General features: G+C 44.6%; 5 protein-coding genes across 5 annotated transcripts; 4 read left to right on the top strand and 1 right to left on the bottom strand.

The window, feature by feature from the left end:
• Positions 1–3651: 3651 nt before the first annotated feature.
• Positions 3652–5624, top strand: T069G_10117 (FAD binding domain-containing protein; the record flags this gene model as incomplete). Its single annotated transcript, XM_056177327.1, has 6 exons — positions 3652–3669; positions 3968–4216; positions 4273–4627; positions 4709–4865; positions 4926–5081; positions 5150–5624. The coding sequence occupies 6 exons, from the start codon at positions 3652–3654 to the stop codon at positions 5622–5624; spliced, it is 1410 nt and encodes a 469-aa protein (XP_056025805.1).
• Positions 5625–7329: 1705 nt separating this feature from the next.
• On the bottom strand, positions 7330–8364 carry T069G_10116 (uncharacterized protein; the record flags this gene model as incomplete). The annotated part of the gene is made up of 1 exon (XM_056177326.1): positions 7330–8364. The coding sequence occupies one exon, from the start codon at positions 8362–8364 to the stop codon at positions 7330–7332; it is 1035 nt and encodes a 344-aa protein (XP_056025804.1).
• A 3687-nt stretch (positions 8365–12051) lies between these two features.
• On the top strand, positions 12052–13146 carry T069G_10115 (uncharacterized protein; the record flags this gene model as incomplete). The annotated part of the gene is made up of 1 exon (XM_056177325.1): positions 12052–13146. The coding sequence occupies one exon, from the start codon at positions 12052–12054 to the stop codon at positions 13144–13146; it is 1095 nt and encodes a 364-aa protein (XP_056025803.1).
• Positions 13147–14364: 1218 nt separating this feature from the next.
• On the top strand, positions 14365–16456 carry T069G_10114 (ABC transporter domain-containing protein; the record flags this gene model as incomplete). The annotated part of the gene is made up of 3 exons (XM_056177324.1): positions 14365–14858; positions 14930–15188; positions 15251–16456. The coding sequence occupies 3 exons, from the start codon at positions 14365–14367 to the stop codon at positions 16454–16456; spliced, it is 1959 nt and encodes a 652-aa protein (XP_056025802.1).
• A 1736-nt stretch (positions 16457–18192) lies between these two features.
• Positions 18193–20082, top strand: T069G_10113 (beta-lactamase domain-containing protein; the record flags this gene model as incomplete). Its single annotated transcript, XM_056177323.1, has 3 exons — positions 18193–18703; positions 18754–19141; positions 19215–20082. 3 exons carry the CDS (start codon positions 18193–18195, stop codon positions 20080–20082), a joined length of 1767 nt encoding a protein of 588 aa, XP_056025801.1.
• Positions 20083–20165: the final 83 nt, after the last annotated feature.

Raw genomic sequence — 20165 nt, 5'->3', positions numbered from 1 at the left:
AATCATTATGCCACAAGCTAGATGCCACTAGGAAACCCCTCCTTTGGGTGACACATCCAGATTTATTCTCACCAGGCATTTCTCTACCTCTGTATAATGCAATTCAAGTTAGCGGCTGTTTTAGCAGTTTGTGGCGTGCGGGGTCCCCGGACTTTCCAGGCGAGCTGCTTCTACATCATAATTCAGGAGATCAACCATTGAGATTCGTGGTTCTCAACTATCACATTTAGCGTCTCTTCCTAGGCAATAATATTAAGCCCTGTTTCTTCAACATAAACTGCACTTACTCGCCCGCACTTTTATACGTATGCTTCTATTCTCTCTTATTAGCAAGTATTGAGTATGATGGGAGAGGATAATCCCCAGTCTTCGGCACCGGCGACCGCGACACAAGGCCAGAGCAACAATCTCAAAGGCTCTGATCTAAATGCCCATAACAATGGAGAGTTCGAAAGCTTTGCTGAACGGTGGCCCAAACGACCTAAAATCTCTGTTGCCTGCGAAGAGTGCCGACAACGAAAAGTGAAATGCGATGGCGTTCAGCCTCGTTAGTAACCATTCTTAATTTTCTTGAATGGAAGGACAGGCCGTACTCATATACATACTTGATACTAATATCTGATTATTATTCCAATCTAGGATGCGGCGCTTGTCGTCGACGCCGACGACCGGCTCCAAACTGCGTCTACAAACCCGAGCGCGTCAAGACTGCATATTCTCATGAGTACTTATGGCTTTACCGTCTTTACATGTATGTGCTGCTAGTTCTGACTTGATACATAGTTACGTGGCAGCTCTAGAGAGTCGGTTGCGAATGTTTGAATCAGCAGCTGCGGCTACTAATTTTAGTCGGCCTGCCGCTTCCCAAGGGCATGAGGATGTGAACGCCTCCCCTCAAGCAAATTCATCACCCTTGAGCCCACCACCGAGATATTCTGGAGAAGAGCGACTTCAACAGAATGTATGTATGAATTCATGACGCTCCCATATTTTCGCAGCTCATCATAACTCATGACGCCTTATACTCACTAGGAAACAATTTATACAAAGTCTCACACAGTGGCTCTCACCACCCCTGTCACGCCGTCCAACACCGTTTCCACGAATAAAAAAGACGGCGGTCTTGAGTTTTACTCTTCACCCAGATATCCGGCTCAAGGTGTTGATGCTATGGGTAACCATGGGTCATCTGAACATGCATATCCAGAGGGCAGCTCCAGCGCTGCAAGTTTCACTAAGCAAGTAAAGGATGCTGTAGCTTCGAGACTCTCTTTACCTGGACTTGGCGTCGGCATCTTGTCCGATCACAAACAGAATGAGTTACTGTTTCCACAGCGGCTAGACTCATTGGCAGAACTCTGTGTGCTTCCCTCACGGAGCGCGGCAGATGATATGATGAACACGTACTGGAATGAGATTCACATTCTATACCCCTTTGTTGATCGCGCAAGCTTTCAAGAGTATTATGAAAAACTATGGTCGACAGAAGACGAACATGTCTGCCGTCCAAATCATATACTACTCTGTTGTGTAAACGCTATTTTTGCTCTAACCTGTCAGCTCCGGCGTCGGTTCGTAGCTGATCAGAGTTTCGCCGCCAACATCTTCTTTCGGAGAGCTGAACAGTTGCTTCAGATGAGCTCCTTTGGGGGTGGTTCTCTTGAAATCGTTCAGGCGTGTCTTCTTCTTGCACAATATTTACAGAGCACAGAATCGTCTTATCGATGCTGGGTGGTTATTGGCTTGGCTATTCGTATCGCCCAGTCTATTGGCTTGCATCTACCAGAGCCAGCATACCTCCGATTTGAGAAAGAGAGTGATCGAAAACTCAGCCAACGACTCTGGCATGGCTGTGTCTTTCTAGACCGGTAAGTTACTCCTATAACACGACTTTCTACCTAGAAGCATGCAGAGAAAAGATTTATTTTAATTCTACAGTATGGTTTCCATGACACAAGGCCGTCCCATGACAATCAGCAAGACTGACTCAATGGCCGTCCCACTACCTCAAAGCGCTGGCAGTGATCATGTCTTTTCACCTTCTGCCGCTGATAGAGCAAAAGGTTCACTGTCAGACTGCTATGCCTCGAGGATGGACTTTTTTTCTGAATCGATGAAACTTTATTCAATCACAGGAGATATGTTAGCGATAGTGTACTCCCGAGATCCGTCTAGTTCTTTTGCTCCCCGCTCTGATCTCAGCCCGCAAGCTCGCCTCGACATACTTGACTTCAATACCGTACTGCGAATCGATAATTCTTTGCGTCACTGGAAAGAGACGCTACCTTTGTGTCTTCAAACACGGTCCACTGACTCTGTCGTTGCTAACAAAGACGACCCTGTTCTAATACGGCAAGCAAATGTGTTATATTTACGGTGAATAATCATTGAACCATTGGCCTAGTTTGTACCAGCGACATGGAGACTAACATCATTAGTTATCTGCAAATCCGTATCTTGTTATTTCGGCCGATCTTGGCTCTCCTACTAACATCGGAGGCATACGGGCTCGACTCAGCGAATGGCGAGTATGAAACGTCTCTTTCTCGTGACATGGGGATTCCCTGTGCCCAAAGATGCATCAACAGTGCTATTGCAATGATCGATCTCGTGTGGGCTTGGCGGAAAGAGAATTTTCCTCATTTTTCCATTGAAGCACTCCCTGCGTGGTGGTTTCAAACTTTTTGTGAGTTCATACATCTCTTTACATACTTTTTGCTTAATTTTTCTGTTTCCTCCCAAACCTGTTGACCGATCATTCGTTAGTTCTTTATACGGCCTCCATTGTTCTCATCCCTGCTCGGCGATTCAAGGCCTTACAAGGCACTGCATCTTCAATGTCGATAAACAGATGCTGGCACCGTGCTCTTATTATGATAGAAGATCTTTCTCAGTTCTGTCGATCTGCCAAGCTTTGCTTAACTTCACTGCAATTGCTTAACCAAGAGATCATGGGGGAAACGAATTCTTACTCGGAGCCTCCGAATTTATCCACTTGGGGTGATCCTACTGCGACCACCACTCTCTTCCCTGGGGTTGAGTTTGATCAGATGCCTCTGGATTATAGTTGGATTGATTCATTACCGATAGATCTCTCCATCGGTAACGACATCTTAGCCGAATAATATTTTCCAATTCACACTTCGCTATACAAACTCACATTGACTAGGCGTAATGGTAGCAATCAATGTGTGCATCCAAATCAGCCACATGTGACGAATATTGTCGGATACATGATGCTATTTGCAATTCTAATTCTGAAGTAGTCCGTTATCGAGGGTACTAAGCAGTAGGTGAACAAGAATTGCACCAAGATTCTAGAACTATCAGACCATCGTCTTCCATTCTCATACTTTGTGAAAACAAAGTAACTCATCGTAGAATGTACTAGTACAATGCTAATATTCATCGAATGAGAGGAGAAACTAATTTGCTTAAACCGTGTATCAACAGGCTGGCTCGGGACGGAGTCCGAAATAACGATGTCGGATTGAAAGTCGGCTGCTACAATTCCGCGCTAAGACCTTCCGAGTCTGATATGGTACAATATCGGATCAAAAGCCGACGTGCGAGTTTCTTCGCAAAGACCTTCCGAGATTGGACTTCTAGAGGCTCATCTTGCAATCTACCGAGAATCGGGCATCTTGTAAGATGTCTGACATCTTGTTAGTCAGTAACGCGTATTTTGTGACTGGTGTGACCCGATAATCATCCACAAGATATGAATTCTGTGTCAGTAATGAGGGAGCATGCTTGATCAGAATTTGGCGAGATTTATATATACCTACCTCTATTCGGATTGCTGAGTCTCATGGTATTCTTGTGGACTAAAGCATTTCGAGATTGACGATACTATTTACTGATATAGCTTACAATGGACACCTGTTTGGAAAATATTAAGGCAAGCTGTTTCATCTCTTCCTCTATTTAATCCAGCGAGGCTCTAACTGACAGTTAATTATAACAGCTTCCTAGCTATCCCACAGGTTCTTACAACTTTATAAAACGGCTATTATCAGCTGATATAATAACCCCTAATTTGGAGACTTCTGCAAAACCCTTCTCGATTAATGAATCAGCCAGCCACCCGGTTTCACCCATCAAACTGACCATTGCTATTATCGGAGGTGGAGTTGGTGGCCTGGCTGCTGCCATTGCTCTAAAGCAAGATGGCCATAACGTAACTCTTTATGAGCAAGCGCCACAGCTCAGTGAGGTAGTATAAAGCGAATCCAATACAGTGGACAAATCTCATACTTACACATAAACTAGATTGGTGCAGGGATCCAGATTCCACCAAACTCATCTCGCATTCTTCATTCATGGGGTCTCCAAGCGGCATTAGAACGTCAATCCATCCGACCTAGCGGTATCACTTGGCGCCGCTGGCAGGATGGATGTGTTATAGGCCACGCCAAACTGGGCTCGGAAATTCTTCAGAAATACGGATCGCCTTATTATGTCACCCACCGCGCACATCTCCATGATGCTCTATATCAACGAACCAAGGAACTGAAAGTACCAGTAATCCTCAATCGCAAAGCAAAAAGTTACGATTTCAACAATGCTAGCGTAACGTTCGAAGATGGCACAGTTGTGGACGCTGACCTTATTATTGCTGCTGATGGTATGGAACTAGCCCCCACCCTCTCTATCCATCGCCATTGCATTTTATCATAGAAGTAACAGGCTTTCTTGCTCTATATAGGATTAAAATCCATCGCTCGAAAGGCGTTGAATAGTATCAATGACAAAGGCCCTGAAGGTCACGGTCTAGCAGCATACCGTTGTACCGTGTCGATGGCCGCGATCAAAGCCGATCCATTGATTAGCTGGATCGCGGAGAAGCCGTCTCTTAACCTTTGGTGATTATTATGAACTTATGGTTTCATGAACAGCAGAATTAACAATACATTGCGTATTAGGGTGGGCCATAATCGTCATGTCATGGCATATGCTATTGCAGGCGGAGAGCGCTACAACATGGTCTTAACGCATCCTGAACCATCTTCAACTATCCAGAACCTATCTTCAGACGGTTTAACACAGATGAAATCGCAATTCAACGGGTGGGATCCATGGTAAGTTATTCTATCTGGACGTTGGTTTATCTCTATGAGGGAAAGAATTATATCGTTAATTCGTCTAGCTTGATGAGATTGCTAGATCTGGTAGATGAAGCCGTGGAGTGGCCCATCCAGTCCATTGACGTCCCGGATAGATGGGCCTCTGATTCACGGCGCACCATTTTAACCGGTGATGCTGCACATGCTATGACTCCCTACATGGCTCTTGGAGCGGCCATGGCTGTTGAGGACGCTGCCGCCCTCGCTGTTGCTCTACGGCATATGTCACAGCCAGAAGATCTCGTTGATATTATTGACAAATGGACGAAGATTCGTATTCCTCGAGTCAAAGCCGTACATGAGGCTAGTATTGCGCACGGACTGATCATGCATTTCGCTGATGGGCCAGTTCAGCAGGCTAGAGATGCGGCACTAGCTGTAGAACTGAAAGACTTTCCGTTCGATGAAAGTCCGAATCAATGGAGTGATCCAACCATGACGGAGTGGGTATATAAATACGATGTAGTAGAGGCTATGCACCATGAATGGATAGGATAGATATCTAGGAATCCGTCAGTATTGCGCTAGGCAATTTGATATGTAGGGAAATATGGGTTTCCGTCTTTTGTTGCTTCTGCTTCTAATATTTCTCTCTAGAATCTCATATGCATATTGTGTTACAGCTTATTTGGCACATAAATTATTTTCGCTATAAACCGTCCTGACAATTTCAACCGGCTTACCCGGCATATTTAGGAATGGTGAGTGGCCAGACTGTAAGCTAAACGTTCGTATAGGAATCCCAGTTGCAGTTTCGGCTTCTAGAACGCCTTTTCTTTGAATATCTACGGGTATGATCTCGTCGAGCTCTGTGTATATCCAGCTACATGGTACGTCTTTCCAAGTAGCATGAGTCAATGGTAATGTAAAAAAGTCGGGAGTTTGATAGCTCATATATTGTTTCCAGTAGTCCTGTTCCTCCTTATTTAAGTCGGAATAAAAGTGGTCGTAAAATGGAAGAAGGTCGAGAACGTCGGCTCCATTCACCTGACGAGCTATTAGCAGGGCGCTGATTTCGAATTCTCGCAAACAGGAGTCATCTTGATTTCTTAGGTATGTGACATACATTTCGGAATGCTGCTCTCGTTGGGCAAGTTGCACGTGTACCATCATAAAAAGAAAAAACATGGCCACCTTCGTTGGGTAGATAGCCAGCCAGAAATATAAGATGGACGACACTGCCCTTTCTACCCGACTTCTTTCGGTCTGCTTTTCCAAGCCCCTTTGCGGCTTCTATTCCCAGCGGTCCTGCAACCGAATGCATGAAAAGTACCACATCTTGCTCATTATTAATGACTGATAAGATCTTCTCCCTCCAATATGCAGCGTCATCGTAGAACGATTGGCCCGGGGCGAAGTTACTACCGCCGTCTGAGGGATTGGTGCCAGAAACTATGCTAAATCCCTCCGTTTCGAACATGTTCTGTAGGGCTTCGAAATATTTCGGGTGACCGTGCCCACTGCCGTGGAGCATCATCAATACCGGGTGTTGTCTCTCTGCCATGGTGGTTAATTCGGGGTGATGTATAGTACCATCCAGGGGATGCTAGACGGATCAACCTTTTCGAAACACGATAAAAGAACAGCAATAGGAGTCGCCGGGAAATAGGAGAAGGCGAAAGAGATGGATCAGCCGATAATTCCATCAGGTCATCTAATTGCGCATTGGATAGGTAAGCACTACTGCTATTTCCGTAAAGCTAAATCTTAATAACAACTTAATCAGCATATATCGCGAACATGTTTGTGTATGTGTTATGTGGCGGCAAATGCATCTGTGATCCATAGATACTGAACTGTCCAAGTGGGGCTGGTTAAGTCAGGCAGCACAAGGAATCTTTCCATCAACGTCGGGTTCCCGTCATCATTAAGTATGTACCTATACCAAATATAGCGCTCTTCTACAATGGTATAGTGCTTTCCGTTCATTAAAAAGTGCGACACTCCTCCACAACGGCACAGCGCTATTTTGCCCTGGGTAGAAGCTGTCGGGATACAGACGCATAGATGTAAGTTAACCTTTCAACCTTCATTGCGAACTTTACAAATGGCTTTAAGTGTAATATATCCCTCGAGAGTGTGTGTTTATTAATCTATAAGCATATATTGCTGTTTACATGTCTATTATATATGTGGCAAGATTTATTAAGTACCTTGTTGCGAAACGTAAATCTGTTATGCCCATCTTCTACCAGGTACCAGCTCATACCTTTGTAGTATCAAGAGCTATAATCTTGCCACCTGTAACTCCAGCTGAACTTGGGTCGGCCAATCCTCCATCGGTGACGATGTACAATATCTGCTTATCATACCAATTCCTTCCAAAGGCTGCGCTTGTCGCACCAGCAACTGTCTGGTCCGACTTCCCACCGGCTACAATTTGCTGTTTCCCTGTGGCAGTCGTGATTCGGACGATAAAATTAGAAGGATTCGTCGCAACCCACGCGTGCTCAGCCGTAGCATCTAGCGCAAAATCATCGGCTTGGAATCCTATGTCAATTGGGTACTGCGCGCTCTTCGCGATGGTTCTCACTGGGCCAGCAGCGTTCCCGTTGACGGACAATGGTATCTTGGCAAGGAGCGGAGACTGCAAAGAGTTCGTAAAGTATAGAGATCCACCGTGGATCTTCATGCCATTGATGCCAAGCTGTAGTGCTGCAGTTGTGTTGCGTTTGAACTCTGGAACATCGATGGCGACGCTGTAATGGCCGCTAAAGATGTCTACTGCAAAGACTTGACCAAGGAAAGAGTCGCCTGTAAGAACAACACCGGGTTTGGTAGATAGGGCGGCAAGACCGTTTAGGAAAACTGCCGGCGGAATCGCAATTTCCTTCCCTGATGGCTTTTTTGAGCTGGGATTCCCAGTGTTGTAGTCTAGAGTCCATATGCTCCAACTGCCGGGTACACCCACGCCCGCTCCCGAAAAGTTTCCAACATTGACAGCAAACACGTCATGTCCCACTTCTGCAATTCCCAAACTTACATTAGCGTTAGGGAACGAGTATGCCAGCTTAGCAGATCCAGAAAGCGGTTCGACCTCCCAGACCTCAGGCAAGTTGATGAGAGTAACGAGAAGATTGCCGTTGGATCGTACGGCAATATTCTCAACCCATGTGTTGTTCGGGAAGACAATGACATCTCGCAGGGCCTTAGAGGCGTGACTGGCTGGTTCTGTGGGCAAACTGGAAACCAAAGCGCCAAAACTGGCAAATACAACAGAAAGGCTTGCAAAATGCATTGTAGAAAAAACTTTGCCCTGTGAAAATGACTTGTGATTGGACTATTATTATATGTTGTTCTAGTACTCTCCAAGAATCCGAAAGGGTAGCGATGAATAGGAATATATATACGTTACCATATTTGCCTATAGCGAAGAATGGGGCTAGGCCATTGCTACAGGGGTAAAAATTAGATCAGGAACGTCAAGAAAACCCGAGCATCGGACTTACAAATTCGGTGATAAGCATACGGATAGTCTACAGCCCACAAGCTAGGACAAGCATAAATCGCTGAGTATCTAGAAGCTTATGTTATAAGCATCACACAATGCTCCGGGCAACGCGCACCATTATCCAAAAGAAGTATTTCTGTACAAATAGGGAAAGCTCCCGTCCAGTTGATCAATTACTCAGCGCTTATTAGATTAGCTGAGCATCGGCAAGTATTAGCTTGTTAGTCAATATGTATTAGAAATACGAGAAACCCCCTGCTCAGAGAATATTCTGCTCCATAGTTGTCTTCGCCCGGCTTATAAGTATATAAAGCAAGCTAGCCCAGAATTCATAACATATTTCGTTTCCATTACAGGATATATTTATGAAGTGGCGAATAGGGAATAATATCTCGGTTTACACAAACATGTGCAATAACTAGCGGCATCCATAATTTCGACTTGAAGTATAATACCTGGGGATATACGTACTTCATTGGCGCATTTCTGGGTTCTGGCTTTACATACCTCCCGTTACCCAGCCTATCAAAATCCGTATCTTTGTTAGCTTCCTGAATTACACTCTATCTTGATCACTGAAGACAAAAGATTTTATCTAATCACCCTATATCCTGCTGTGATGCTCTGACTATGGTGAACCGTATAGATAATGATCCGTAAAGCACGTGGTCCAAAGGAAGACAAAAGTCGTTGAAAACACAGAAATGTCCTGGTTGACGTTGGCGGATAGATCACGCTGGATTATTTGGGAGAGTAGCCTTTAGCGTAAAACAAAGAGAGTGTGTCAATGGTAATTAACCTACTTGTGGTTGTAGTGTGTTAATATGAATTGGCAGTCTAATTCGTTCAAGTGAGCGCACAGGAGTGTTTATAATCCACAAGAAGAGAAAACATTCCCTGAATTGGGAATCAGCTACCTCCGTGCTTTTATAAAACGTGCATGCATGTAATTACGCTATTTCTCATCCTGTCGGCCGATCACCTTCACAATAAAAGAGATTGCGTTGTATCTGTTGAATTGTATGTCAATTGGCCCTTAGTATTTTGCTCTAGCCTACTGGGAAGAACCGCTCTACTTATGGCTGTAGCCCGGGCTGACCCCTGACCGACCAGGTACTGCTACTTCTACTAAGTCGGTGCCCCTATTTTCAACAGTATCATTCACCTAGATTGACTATATAAAAGCGTGAAGTCTAATCTTTAGTCTATGTTCTCCAAGATAAGGCTATCGACAAAGAATGCAGAGGACCTAGATTGTCCGGGAAGGGATGTGTTTCCAGACGGTATTGTTACTGAGATCTCAAGGAACTGGTATTCAGCACCATTTGAGGAGACATTAATATGGTAAGGGCCCAGTCCATCTGTTCCAGTGTGAAATTGAAATTGGTTCTCGACATTAACATTGCCAAAATCGGACTGCAAAGTGTTTACAATGACAGTTACGTTGCTTGAATTGAGCTTCGACATAGGTTAGCATAGTTCAATCCTAATCTCAGACTATTATTTACCTCGGTGTTTGTAAAAACAGGCAATATGTCAAAAGTAGCTTCGTTTATCAAAGCTTCGAACTTTACACTTATATCAAAGATAATCTGGGCATCCAGTGTGCCTTGGGAAAATAAAACATTTGTTGGCGAAGTTGCCCGGCCAAACAATGCTATGCTCATATCCTGGTCCAACAAGGAGCTGCAAGCTGGAGTTTTAGTAGCATTAAGAACCAGACCTGGAATAGCTATGCCCTAGGACTCATTAGCTTAAGTTCAAATAATAATTAAGGTTAAAAACAAACTTACATGGTAGGGTGACGTGTTAATCAGGGTCGAATTGGCACATCCATGGTCATTTGATATAGCAATATCATCAAACTATCAACAGATTTAGATATACGTTTCATAACGAAGCATAGAATAAACTCACATCGAGGATAATCTGCTTACCAGAGGCAACAAGTGCCAAAAGGACAGCTGAACTCAGGGTACGAAGTAAAGACATACTTGCTCAGTATGTAACTTCCAAATATGTTTTTATATTACTTTACAGGAGGGGATAGAGAAAAGAAATGGGCAGAGTAGAGAAAATAATATTTATAACTACTTGAAGACTTGTTATAATTAGTTTCATTCATGTTATACTGACCTGCCTTATACGGTGCTGTACAGCATTAGCTCTACTACCAAGGATGGCTATTAATTCTTGTTGTAATACGGACTTTTGCATCGACCGGGTTCGGGGGTGCGGACCGAGTATTTCTTCCGGTTGGATAACAGTGATTGACTGCGTCTTCCTACACCATAATTCGATAGCTTATTTTCCTGGTCGGATGCAGAATTCCTTTTTCTGGTAATATGCCAATGAGTAATACTAGGTTCCCTTTTTTTCCTTCTCTGCAGCGACTTTTGTAGTAATGTACTTGCTGGATCTTCTCAATCTTCCCAATCTTTCCAATCTTTTTTTCCTGTCTGTGACTATTTGGTACTAGGTATACATGACTTTGCTATGTATTTTAAGAGCCCATTAGGTACTGACTGGTACTGAGGAACAGCACTCTTTGTATCGCAGTACTGTGTAAGGCTGTTTTTCGACTCTTCATCCTTGTTACTAGGTACTTGACTAGTTTGACATAGGCATAACGGCCTAGTATCAAATCCGACGACTTCATCGGACAGTTAATCATGCCGCATACAGTAGAAAGAAACCCCCTTATTTGGTTATTATCCTCTATACAAGATAATAATTTGTATACAGCGGGCGGCGCTGTTTTTTTCTCTCCACTTTGGTACCTGTTGCAAGGCCTTACCTGCAGTAGATCTAAGCGCTAGTAACGTAGCCTGTAGACACAGACGCTTATTCTGACAAACATAAGGAGTAAGAAGAGTTTATAGTATTAGAATGTCGGAGCAGGGCCGAAGGCTTTTTTTAAAGACTGTTTGGACTACTGCTTGAATATATAGAGATTGATAAAGATACCTAATCCAGTGCCCTACCTAAGGAGGTATTGTGAGCATATTCCAAACACATCTCGTCAACTGATCTCACAATGTTCTAAGTGGGGTCAACGTTCTTCCCTTGAAGATCTGAAAAAGAAAGAAGAAGAGTGGCAATAGTACTTCGGGCGCAACGATGGCAAAGGTGAACTATACCGAAGATAACAAACAGCTCATACGGGCATCAATGTCTCAGCAATTGTAATACCGGAATAAACGTACATACCTAAACTATACACAGTGAGCCCTTGGCTTAAGTTCAAAGAGACAGTCTCTGCGGGGTTTGTTCGCTACGACTTTCGATACGCGACGACTTTTGATAATCACGTGAGTAATAAGTGTGGATGTGTTGGATGGGTTTGGTCTGCTCATTTAATCCTACAACTGACAAACGGAATATTCATTTAGTACACTCGGTTACATGTCCCGGAAATTCGCAGTAGCTGGCTTAATTCTTTGGACTTCCGGCTGGATTGAATAATATATCACCATGCCTTTAGACGGTCGTCCAGATCCCGAGTCAATCCCGAGGTTGCAATTCTCTCGCTTCAAAGAACTACCAACTGAGGCACGGCTCAAAATATGGCGCACCGCTGTCCACGAAGCAACTGTTGGTCGAACTATTCACGTGGAGGTCTATACACAGATACAAGTAACTCTGCACTCCTGTTTCGCTTCCACAAAGATATTTTGCGGCCTCCACGGTAGCTGCCCGAGCTTTCGATACGGCAATGGCTTGGGAAACTGGCCATCTGACTGTATGGTCGATGGCTATTTCGCGTCAACCGACAAAGTTTCTAGTCCTGAGGACTCATATTCCGCTTCTGGAATAACGAATCTCAGCCTTGCTTGCCATGAGTCTCGCACAGTCGTCCTTGAGCTATATTCCAGGGCCCTCAGAGTGTATCAAGGCCCATGGCACCAAGGTGTCAAAAGCCGCCTAGTCCGTTGCCGTCCAGAGACAGATGTCCTGGTTATCTATGCAGTACCAGATTTAAGCCTGGGCCATCAAATTTTAGAAGGGTTAACGACTGAGCGTTATTGGCAGCACCAAAAGGAAGCTATGATGAAAAGGTTTCCCTGTAGTGATACACAATTCGCTGCCTTTAAAGAAATAATATCCAAGTTTCAAAATGTAGCGATTTTCACTCGCATGGGTCGTGAGCGCGAAATCCAGCGGCAAGATAGACCAGAAACTGGCGCTCGTGGGATTGCTGGCGTCGATCTCGTTCACAGCACAGATCTGAGAGCACTACTTTATTTTTTTACGTCCTTAAAGCAACTTTATCTCTGGCTTGATCCAGACTGCTGGCCCGATGTGTGGGACAACGCAATTCGAGTAGACGATGTCGAGGACCTACAGACTGCCAGAAATGCGGGCACTGCTCATATTGCTAGCCAAGCTCTGCATAGGTGGTTCGAAGCTAGAAATATGCAAGACGAGTCCAGAGACCTGCGACAATCTTACAATGAAGGGGTGGAAGTTCAGAATAATCACTTTGTGATTGATGGTGTACACTGGGTACCGCGAGCAAAGCCGCTTGAACGGATCGGATGCTATTATCCTACATCTTGGTTACAATAGCGAGCGGCTCCTATTTTACTAGGTAGACTATGATATCCGTTGCGACCATTATGACGATACATCAAACCATAAGCACAGACGGAGTAGTGGTGGATAAAATACTTAACTAGGCTGCTAGCCAATAAGAAACGTAATGAGAAACATTATACGAAGTGGCTCATCATGAATGCAAATGGGAGTGTCGCTGTTCCCGCATCTGACGCTCTGGCCCTAATGCACGATGCATCTGATTCCTATGTCTGATGCTAGCACCTATTAGCAGTATGACCACCAGGTACCTGTATCATCGATTTCAGTTGGTGTAAATAGCGCGAGGCGAGTCTACCCGGAAGTACAGCGGTATGGTTATGGATTAAATATTTGGCAATATTCGAAGTATCCCAATAAACTATAGGAATTGTATGCACTACAAGTGATTGGCAGGTATAACTGCCTTTGAGGAATAAAGTAATTTGTCGATGAACCGAATGATCGGGAATTTGATTCAGCGAGATTGTAAAATTACGAGAGTTAGTGAACGGTTCAAAAAACAAAATGCTGACATAGATTAGTTTTGAAGGATATTCGGCGACTGAAGAAAACTGTGAACAAGATAGGGCATCAAATTATCTCGATTGGCACAAACTAGTGTAGGTATGTTCGTAGTTACGACCTTATTTGTTCAAAATTATCGAATGCCGTGTTATTTAGTCCCCGCTCAGCTCAGAATTGAGAATTTTTCGCTTCATTTATTGCTTAGTATGATGATGACTTGGTCGCCGATTACTCCGTCCGTGAAGGTGGGCATCCATCCTTCGCGACATAATACTCGAGTACGTGCAAATGTGGAAGCCTTGCCAAGACTCGGTCACCGTTGTCAAATCAGATTCGCCCTCGTGGAGGTTGTTGGTGTCACCCAAGGCCTAGAATTTATATTTGAGGGCCCAACTGTGATCCTTCGGGCGAATTGTCATATCGAGTTGTTCCACTGCATCGGCGATGTAGCAAATGTAACCCAATCAGTATTGAGGTAGTTTGTATTTACTGAGCATTTCTACCTGCACAAAATGGCTGGCGTCCAGATGAGCAAGCCGCATCGTGTTACGCAATTTCCCGCCTTTTTTCTTTTATTTCATTCTTCTGTTATATAGGCTCCCACTGGGCGCCGTCAGTCGCGAAATCTGTTTGCTTTTGTTTGTTTTCTATCTATCGCACGGCTCGACTTTTGAGCATCGAAACATGATTAGCCCAACTGACATCCAATCTCCTGTGCCGGAGCCATTGCCACACACCAGCAAGATTGTAGATGATGACACAATAGAAACGACAACTGCGGCCACGGACACGGAGATGAATCAAGTGGAAAATGCGCATCTTATCAACGACACGATCAACTCATTCTCTTGGACCAATCTGGAAGTGGCTGTCAAGGATCGGAAAACAAAAGCGACTCTGACTATTCTCTCAGACGCAGCAGGGATTGTCAATGCCGGCGAGATGCTTGCCATTATGGGCCCCAGCGGATCTGGTAAGACGACGTTGTTGAATGCGCTAGCACACAGAGCAGCTGCTGCAAATGCGGCCACTACTGGAAGCATTCTGGTCAATGGCCACAAGATATCTCTTCAGCAAATTCGTCATTTGTCTAGTTACGTTGAACAAGAGGATGCCTTGATAGGTAGTCTTACAGTTCAAGAGACTATGGTGTTTGCGGCGCGACTATCCCTTCCAAAGTTGGTGAACCCCAAGTCTTATTATCTCGATGTATTGCCGGCGGTGACATCTTAACAAATTGAGTTGCTAGTACAATAACCAAAAAAGATGCTTTTAAACGCGTTGATGATCTTATAGCGGCCTTTGGCCTACGAGCTCAAGCAGATACTGTCGTTGGAACGCCCACTAAAAAGGGTCTCAGCGGCGGCCAAAAGAAGCGGCTTGGTGTTGCTAGTCGATTGGTCACAAATCCAAAGATCATTTTCCTAGATGAACCAACAAGCGGACTGGACTCTGCGCTGAGTCTCGAAGTGTGCACCTACATAAAAGCCATCGGCCGCAAGAATAATGTGAGCATACGTCGATTTATCAGTAATTATTAGCATTGCTAACGGCAAGTGATTTTGTATAGCTCATTACAATAGCTTCGATCCATCAGCCATCTTCCGCAACGTTTCAACAGTTCGACAAACTGTACCTGCTGTCTGGCGGACGGACCTGCTACTTTGGCCCAGTTTCAGAAGCGACCGCATATTTCGCCAAGATTGGTTACGCAATCCCACCAGAGACGAACTCGGCAGATTTCTTCCTCGATTTGATCAACACTGATCTCGATAAGAATGGCGACATTCGCCGTCGAACAGACCATGTATGCCAGGCTTGGAAAACCTCTCCCGCATGCAACAGCCTTGGCGATGCCATCCAAAAGTCTATGGAAGGGACGTCGTTATATTCAGACCTCAAGATTGAACCCTCAGAATCATGGAAAACGCCGCTGATACTCATTCACCGCTCCTGGATCAAATCTTACAGAGATGTTATGGCCTACGGCATTCGCGTCGCCATGTATCTTGGATTGGCTATCCTTATGGGCACTGTCTTCTTGCGTTTCAAAACGGAGCAGTCATACATACAGCCTCTAATCAATGCCATTTTCTTCGGTGGTGCCTTCATGTCATTCATGGCTGTCGCCTACGTCCCAGCTTTTCTCGAAGATCACAGCACTTTCCAACAGGAGCGCGCGAATGGGCTGGTCAGCCCCCTATCCTTCATGGTGGCCAATTTTCTTATTGGCCTTCCTTTCCTATTTGCCATTTCTTTCCTCTTCTCCCTTGTTACATACTGGTTATCCAATTTCCGTCCAGATGGGTCTGCATTCTTTACATGGATCCTCTGGCTTTTCCTCGATCTTGTTGCAGCCGAGTCTCTGGTTGTTTTGATCTCTTCCATATTCAACATATTTGTTGTTGCATTGGCGGCAACGGCATTCGCTAATGGACTTTGGATGTGTGTCAACGGCTTCTTGGTCCCTATGAGCATACTGAATCCATTCTGGAAGTATGTATTTCACTACATCGACTACCAAGCCTACGTCTTCCAAGGCATGATGGTTAATGAATTCGGACACCGCGACTATCAATGCGACGAAATCTCCAAAGGCGAATACCAGTGCAATTATCCAAGCAACTTGAACTCTATCGGGAAGATTCGTGGGACCGACATTTTGCGCCAATTCAGTATTAAAACAGGCCAAGAGGGCACATGGATAGGCATTATGATTGGTATTATTGCCGCTTATCGATTGCTCGCTTATATCGTGTTAGCATGTCGAAAATAGTATATGAGTATTTATAGACGAGGTATTTTGGCATTGGGTCACGGTTTCGGCTGGTGATGGTACTGTATTATAGTACGCAGTAATACGTCATCTTGGAATAGATGCCATTTTATGCAAACATGTCCATTTCTTTCATAATACCCCTCACGTATTAAATAACCAATTACTTGTCTCATTATTAGGCTAAACAAATTCATATATATTCGATGGCGAAATACCCGAGCAACCGTTAACATATCACGGATCCTCGGTGTTTCTTTATGTCACAGTGCATAAATGTAGGATTTCAGGATTTTCAATGTGACTATATCCCACCTTTCTTCTTTGCATGAATCCAGCATCCTATGAACAATCGTAAGTTTATTACTGTCTTGACATCAGCCAATTCAAAAGTCCTTCCCAACAAAGATGCATTGTAACCATGGCCAGTGTGCAATGGACGTGACAATCACCAATTAACGAATAATAACCCTAATAGCTAATTCTGGGGATTCGCGAAGGATTCGCGACTAGGGGTTTGCATAGGGGGCTAGTGGATTCCATTTGGCACGAAGGATCAGATGGAACGATTGCATCTCGGATTCAAAACAGCTGTTTGGGTTTTGTACAACACTACAAATATGTTCACCGCAATGTGATGTTGTATAAATAAAAATGGAATAAATAGGTGGTGATTGCCAATCTCTTTTCACCTTTCTACTCTTGAAAACAAGCAGCTCATTTGTTTTCTCCTTGGACTGCTCTCATTACCCTCTATATCCAAAAAAAAAAGACTTTTTTAAGCAGGTGTCTTAGTCTTTCTCTTGACCATGCAACTTTCCGGGATCACACTTTTGGGCTTCCTAGCCACTGCTGCCTTTGCAACTCACAGCCCTGGTCAATCATGCAGTGGCTCTGGCTATGACTGTAGTAACGACTTCCGCAGTATCGTGGTTTGCAATGGTGCACAGTGGGTGACTGCTGCTACCTGTCCCTCGGCCTGCTGCGCATGGCCTGCAGGTACTCTTGCCCCGTTTTGCAGTTGCTGAGTATAGGTATGGAATTCTTGCCGTTAGGATAATCATTGACTGGGACTGTTAACAATTTGAGAAAGGGGATCTCTGATTTGAATGAGATCCACAAAAGACTGAAGCATGGCCGGATATTTGAGGGTCTGTGAAAGGCATGTCTTTTTGGTTCATGGCAATCGAACAGAGGTCTTAGCAAGAAAATGAGATAAAGCACCCAAATAGCATAACACTGCGACGTTTTACTGCAATATATATCTCTGCCGTTCACTCCATAGGTTTACACCTAGGCCCCCTGTGAAATTCGTTACAAAGTGACATCAAGTTTCCTAAAAAAACAAAAACGACTTGCCATTACACGTGCTTAGCGTAGGATTCCCCAGCTATTTGTCGGCAAGCAGGCTGTGTAGCCATATTCCCGGGGACCAGCCACAGTAGTCGCGTAAGTGAAATTGACTGGTCATTGAGGCTCAGTAGGCTGATTGAAGTTAGCGCTGATCCCTTTTCAAGAGAATTACGAACCACCAACGCGTCCTGCGATGTGCAGCGTAGACAACGCCCCTTACTTGAGAATCAGGAGTAATGAGTATAGTTAATATATATAGCTAAGTATGTATATATATACCTATATGTAATGGCCATCACCTTCAGACTTAGAATTATATCGCCACCACCACTCTTTACACTTGCATCGTATTCCCCTTGTCTTTCAGACCATAATTTTTTGATATGAAATATCTTCATCTTGGTTTCGCAGCTATAGCTGTGGGTGCTTCTCTCGCATCTGCCACGGCACAAACATGTCCACCTCTTGGTATCGTGCTTCCACCAGCACAGGCTCCCGGTAGCAATGAAGCGGTGATATCGGCCACCAAGAAACTAACGGCGATTCTTGAATCGAAATTCAGTTCGCAGCTGAATTCTAGCGGCATATCGCTAGTCGTCAAATCGACCCATGAAGATATACCACTCTTTAGTTACCACTTCACACCTCCAGTTCTATCAGGAATCGGCACTACAGCCATCAATGAGAATACCATTTTCAGGGTTGGGAGCTTGTCAAAATTATTCCCGGCGTTGGCAGCACTACAAACGAGCTCCATTCACATGGATGATCTTGTGCTCAAGTACATTCCTGAATTAAAAACTGCAGTGGCAACTGGCTCTGTAGAGGCAATTCCTTGGGATGATATTACTGTTGACTCCCTGATGACGCATCTTTCCGGTCTTGCCACAGATAGTAAGAGGGCCTTTCTCCAGTACGTGAGCTGTGTTATTAATCTGAACTAGCGGCTATGGATTTGGGTGTCTTTCCATTGAGCATATGGCAAGATATGGGGTTACCAGAGATTCCCGAGGGCACGGGGCCAAACTGCTCTGGACTACCAGGCACTGTGCCATGCACAAAACAGGATCTTGTCGACGAATTGAAGCGAAGAGAACCCATATATCTTCCCTACACAACTCCTTCGTATTCCAACGTCGGCTTTGCTATCCTTGGAATGGTCATCGATGCTGCAATTAATGAGACCTATATTAACGCCATCCAAAATAACATATTCGATGTTGTTGGTATGAACAGTTCCTCGTTCGATGGATTCGTGAATTCTTTTCCCGAAGACGGCTTCGTCCCTGTCGGTGAAACAACGTGGAATGCAACTTTGGGTGTCTTTGAAAGGTGAATGACAAACCTTTCCGTTTACTTACGCATTGGTCTCATATGAGGAACAAGGATATTAACATACTTTTAGTGCCGGTGGAATGTTCAGCACCACTGCCGATCTAATCGCCTTTGCTGATGGTATCCTCATGAATCGTTTTCTTAGCGCACGCCGTACTCGCGAATGGATGAAGCCGCGAAGTCATACTTCATCCTGGGGATATTCGGTTGGCGCACCCTGGGAGATTCTTCGCACCGACCAGATCACGGCCGACGGCCGAATAGTCGATTTGTACACCAAAAGCGGCGATCTCGGTCTATACCATGCTCTGCTTGGGTTGGTCCCAGATTATGACATATCTATTGTTGTCTTCGCAGCTGGTGCCGAAGTTAGCTCGGATACGACCGCCGAAATCTTCAGTGCTGTGACCGAGGCCCTGATTCCTGCAATTGATGAGGCAGGGAAGACCGAAGCAGTTACTTTACCAGCAGCTCTGGTTGGTACATACACAGATAAAACAACAAACTCGAGCCTTATTCTAAGCATCAATTCTGACAATACTCTAACTATTAAACGATTCACGGTTCGAAGTTTTGATGTACTTCATCACTCCAGTTTATATAGCCTCGATGCTCTTTCGCTCGGCGAGGGGTCACTACCTGAAGATGCGTATGTGGATGCTCGATTGTACCCAACCAATCTTGTGGGCAAAACACAAGATGGCATAAAACAAACGTCATGGCGAGCAGTCTATGATACCACCACCGCAAAAGAGAAGTCTGAAGAAGACACAAAGTTGGTGTTCAAAGACGGCAGCTGTCAGTCGTGGACCCAATTGGACCGGGCCGCCTATAACTATCTCAGCATAGGAGATTTCTTGTTCAGTTATGGGTCAAATGATGAAGTAACTCACATCAGGAATGCGGCATTCAACGTCACACTCACGAAAGCTTGCTAGTCGATTCTATTTATCTTACTTATCCTTTGCTAGGATATGCTGGATCCCTCATTCATAACCCCCAACCCCAAATAGGTAGATAC

This window comes from Trichoderma breve, chromosome 6, assembly GCF_028502605.1.
Source record: "Trichoderma breve strain T069 chromosome 6, whole genome shotgun sequence".
In the NCBI taxonomy this organism is placed as follows: Eukaryota; Fungi; Ascomycota; class Sordariomycetes; order Hypocreales; family Hypocreaceae; genus Trichoderma; species Trichoderma breve.
The sequence above is the reverse complement of the archived record's forward strand: the minus strand, read 5'-3'. Positions and strand labels throughout refer to the sequence as shown.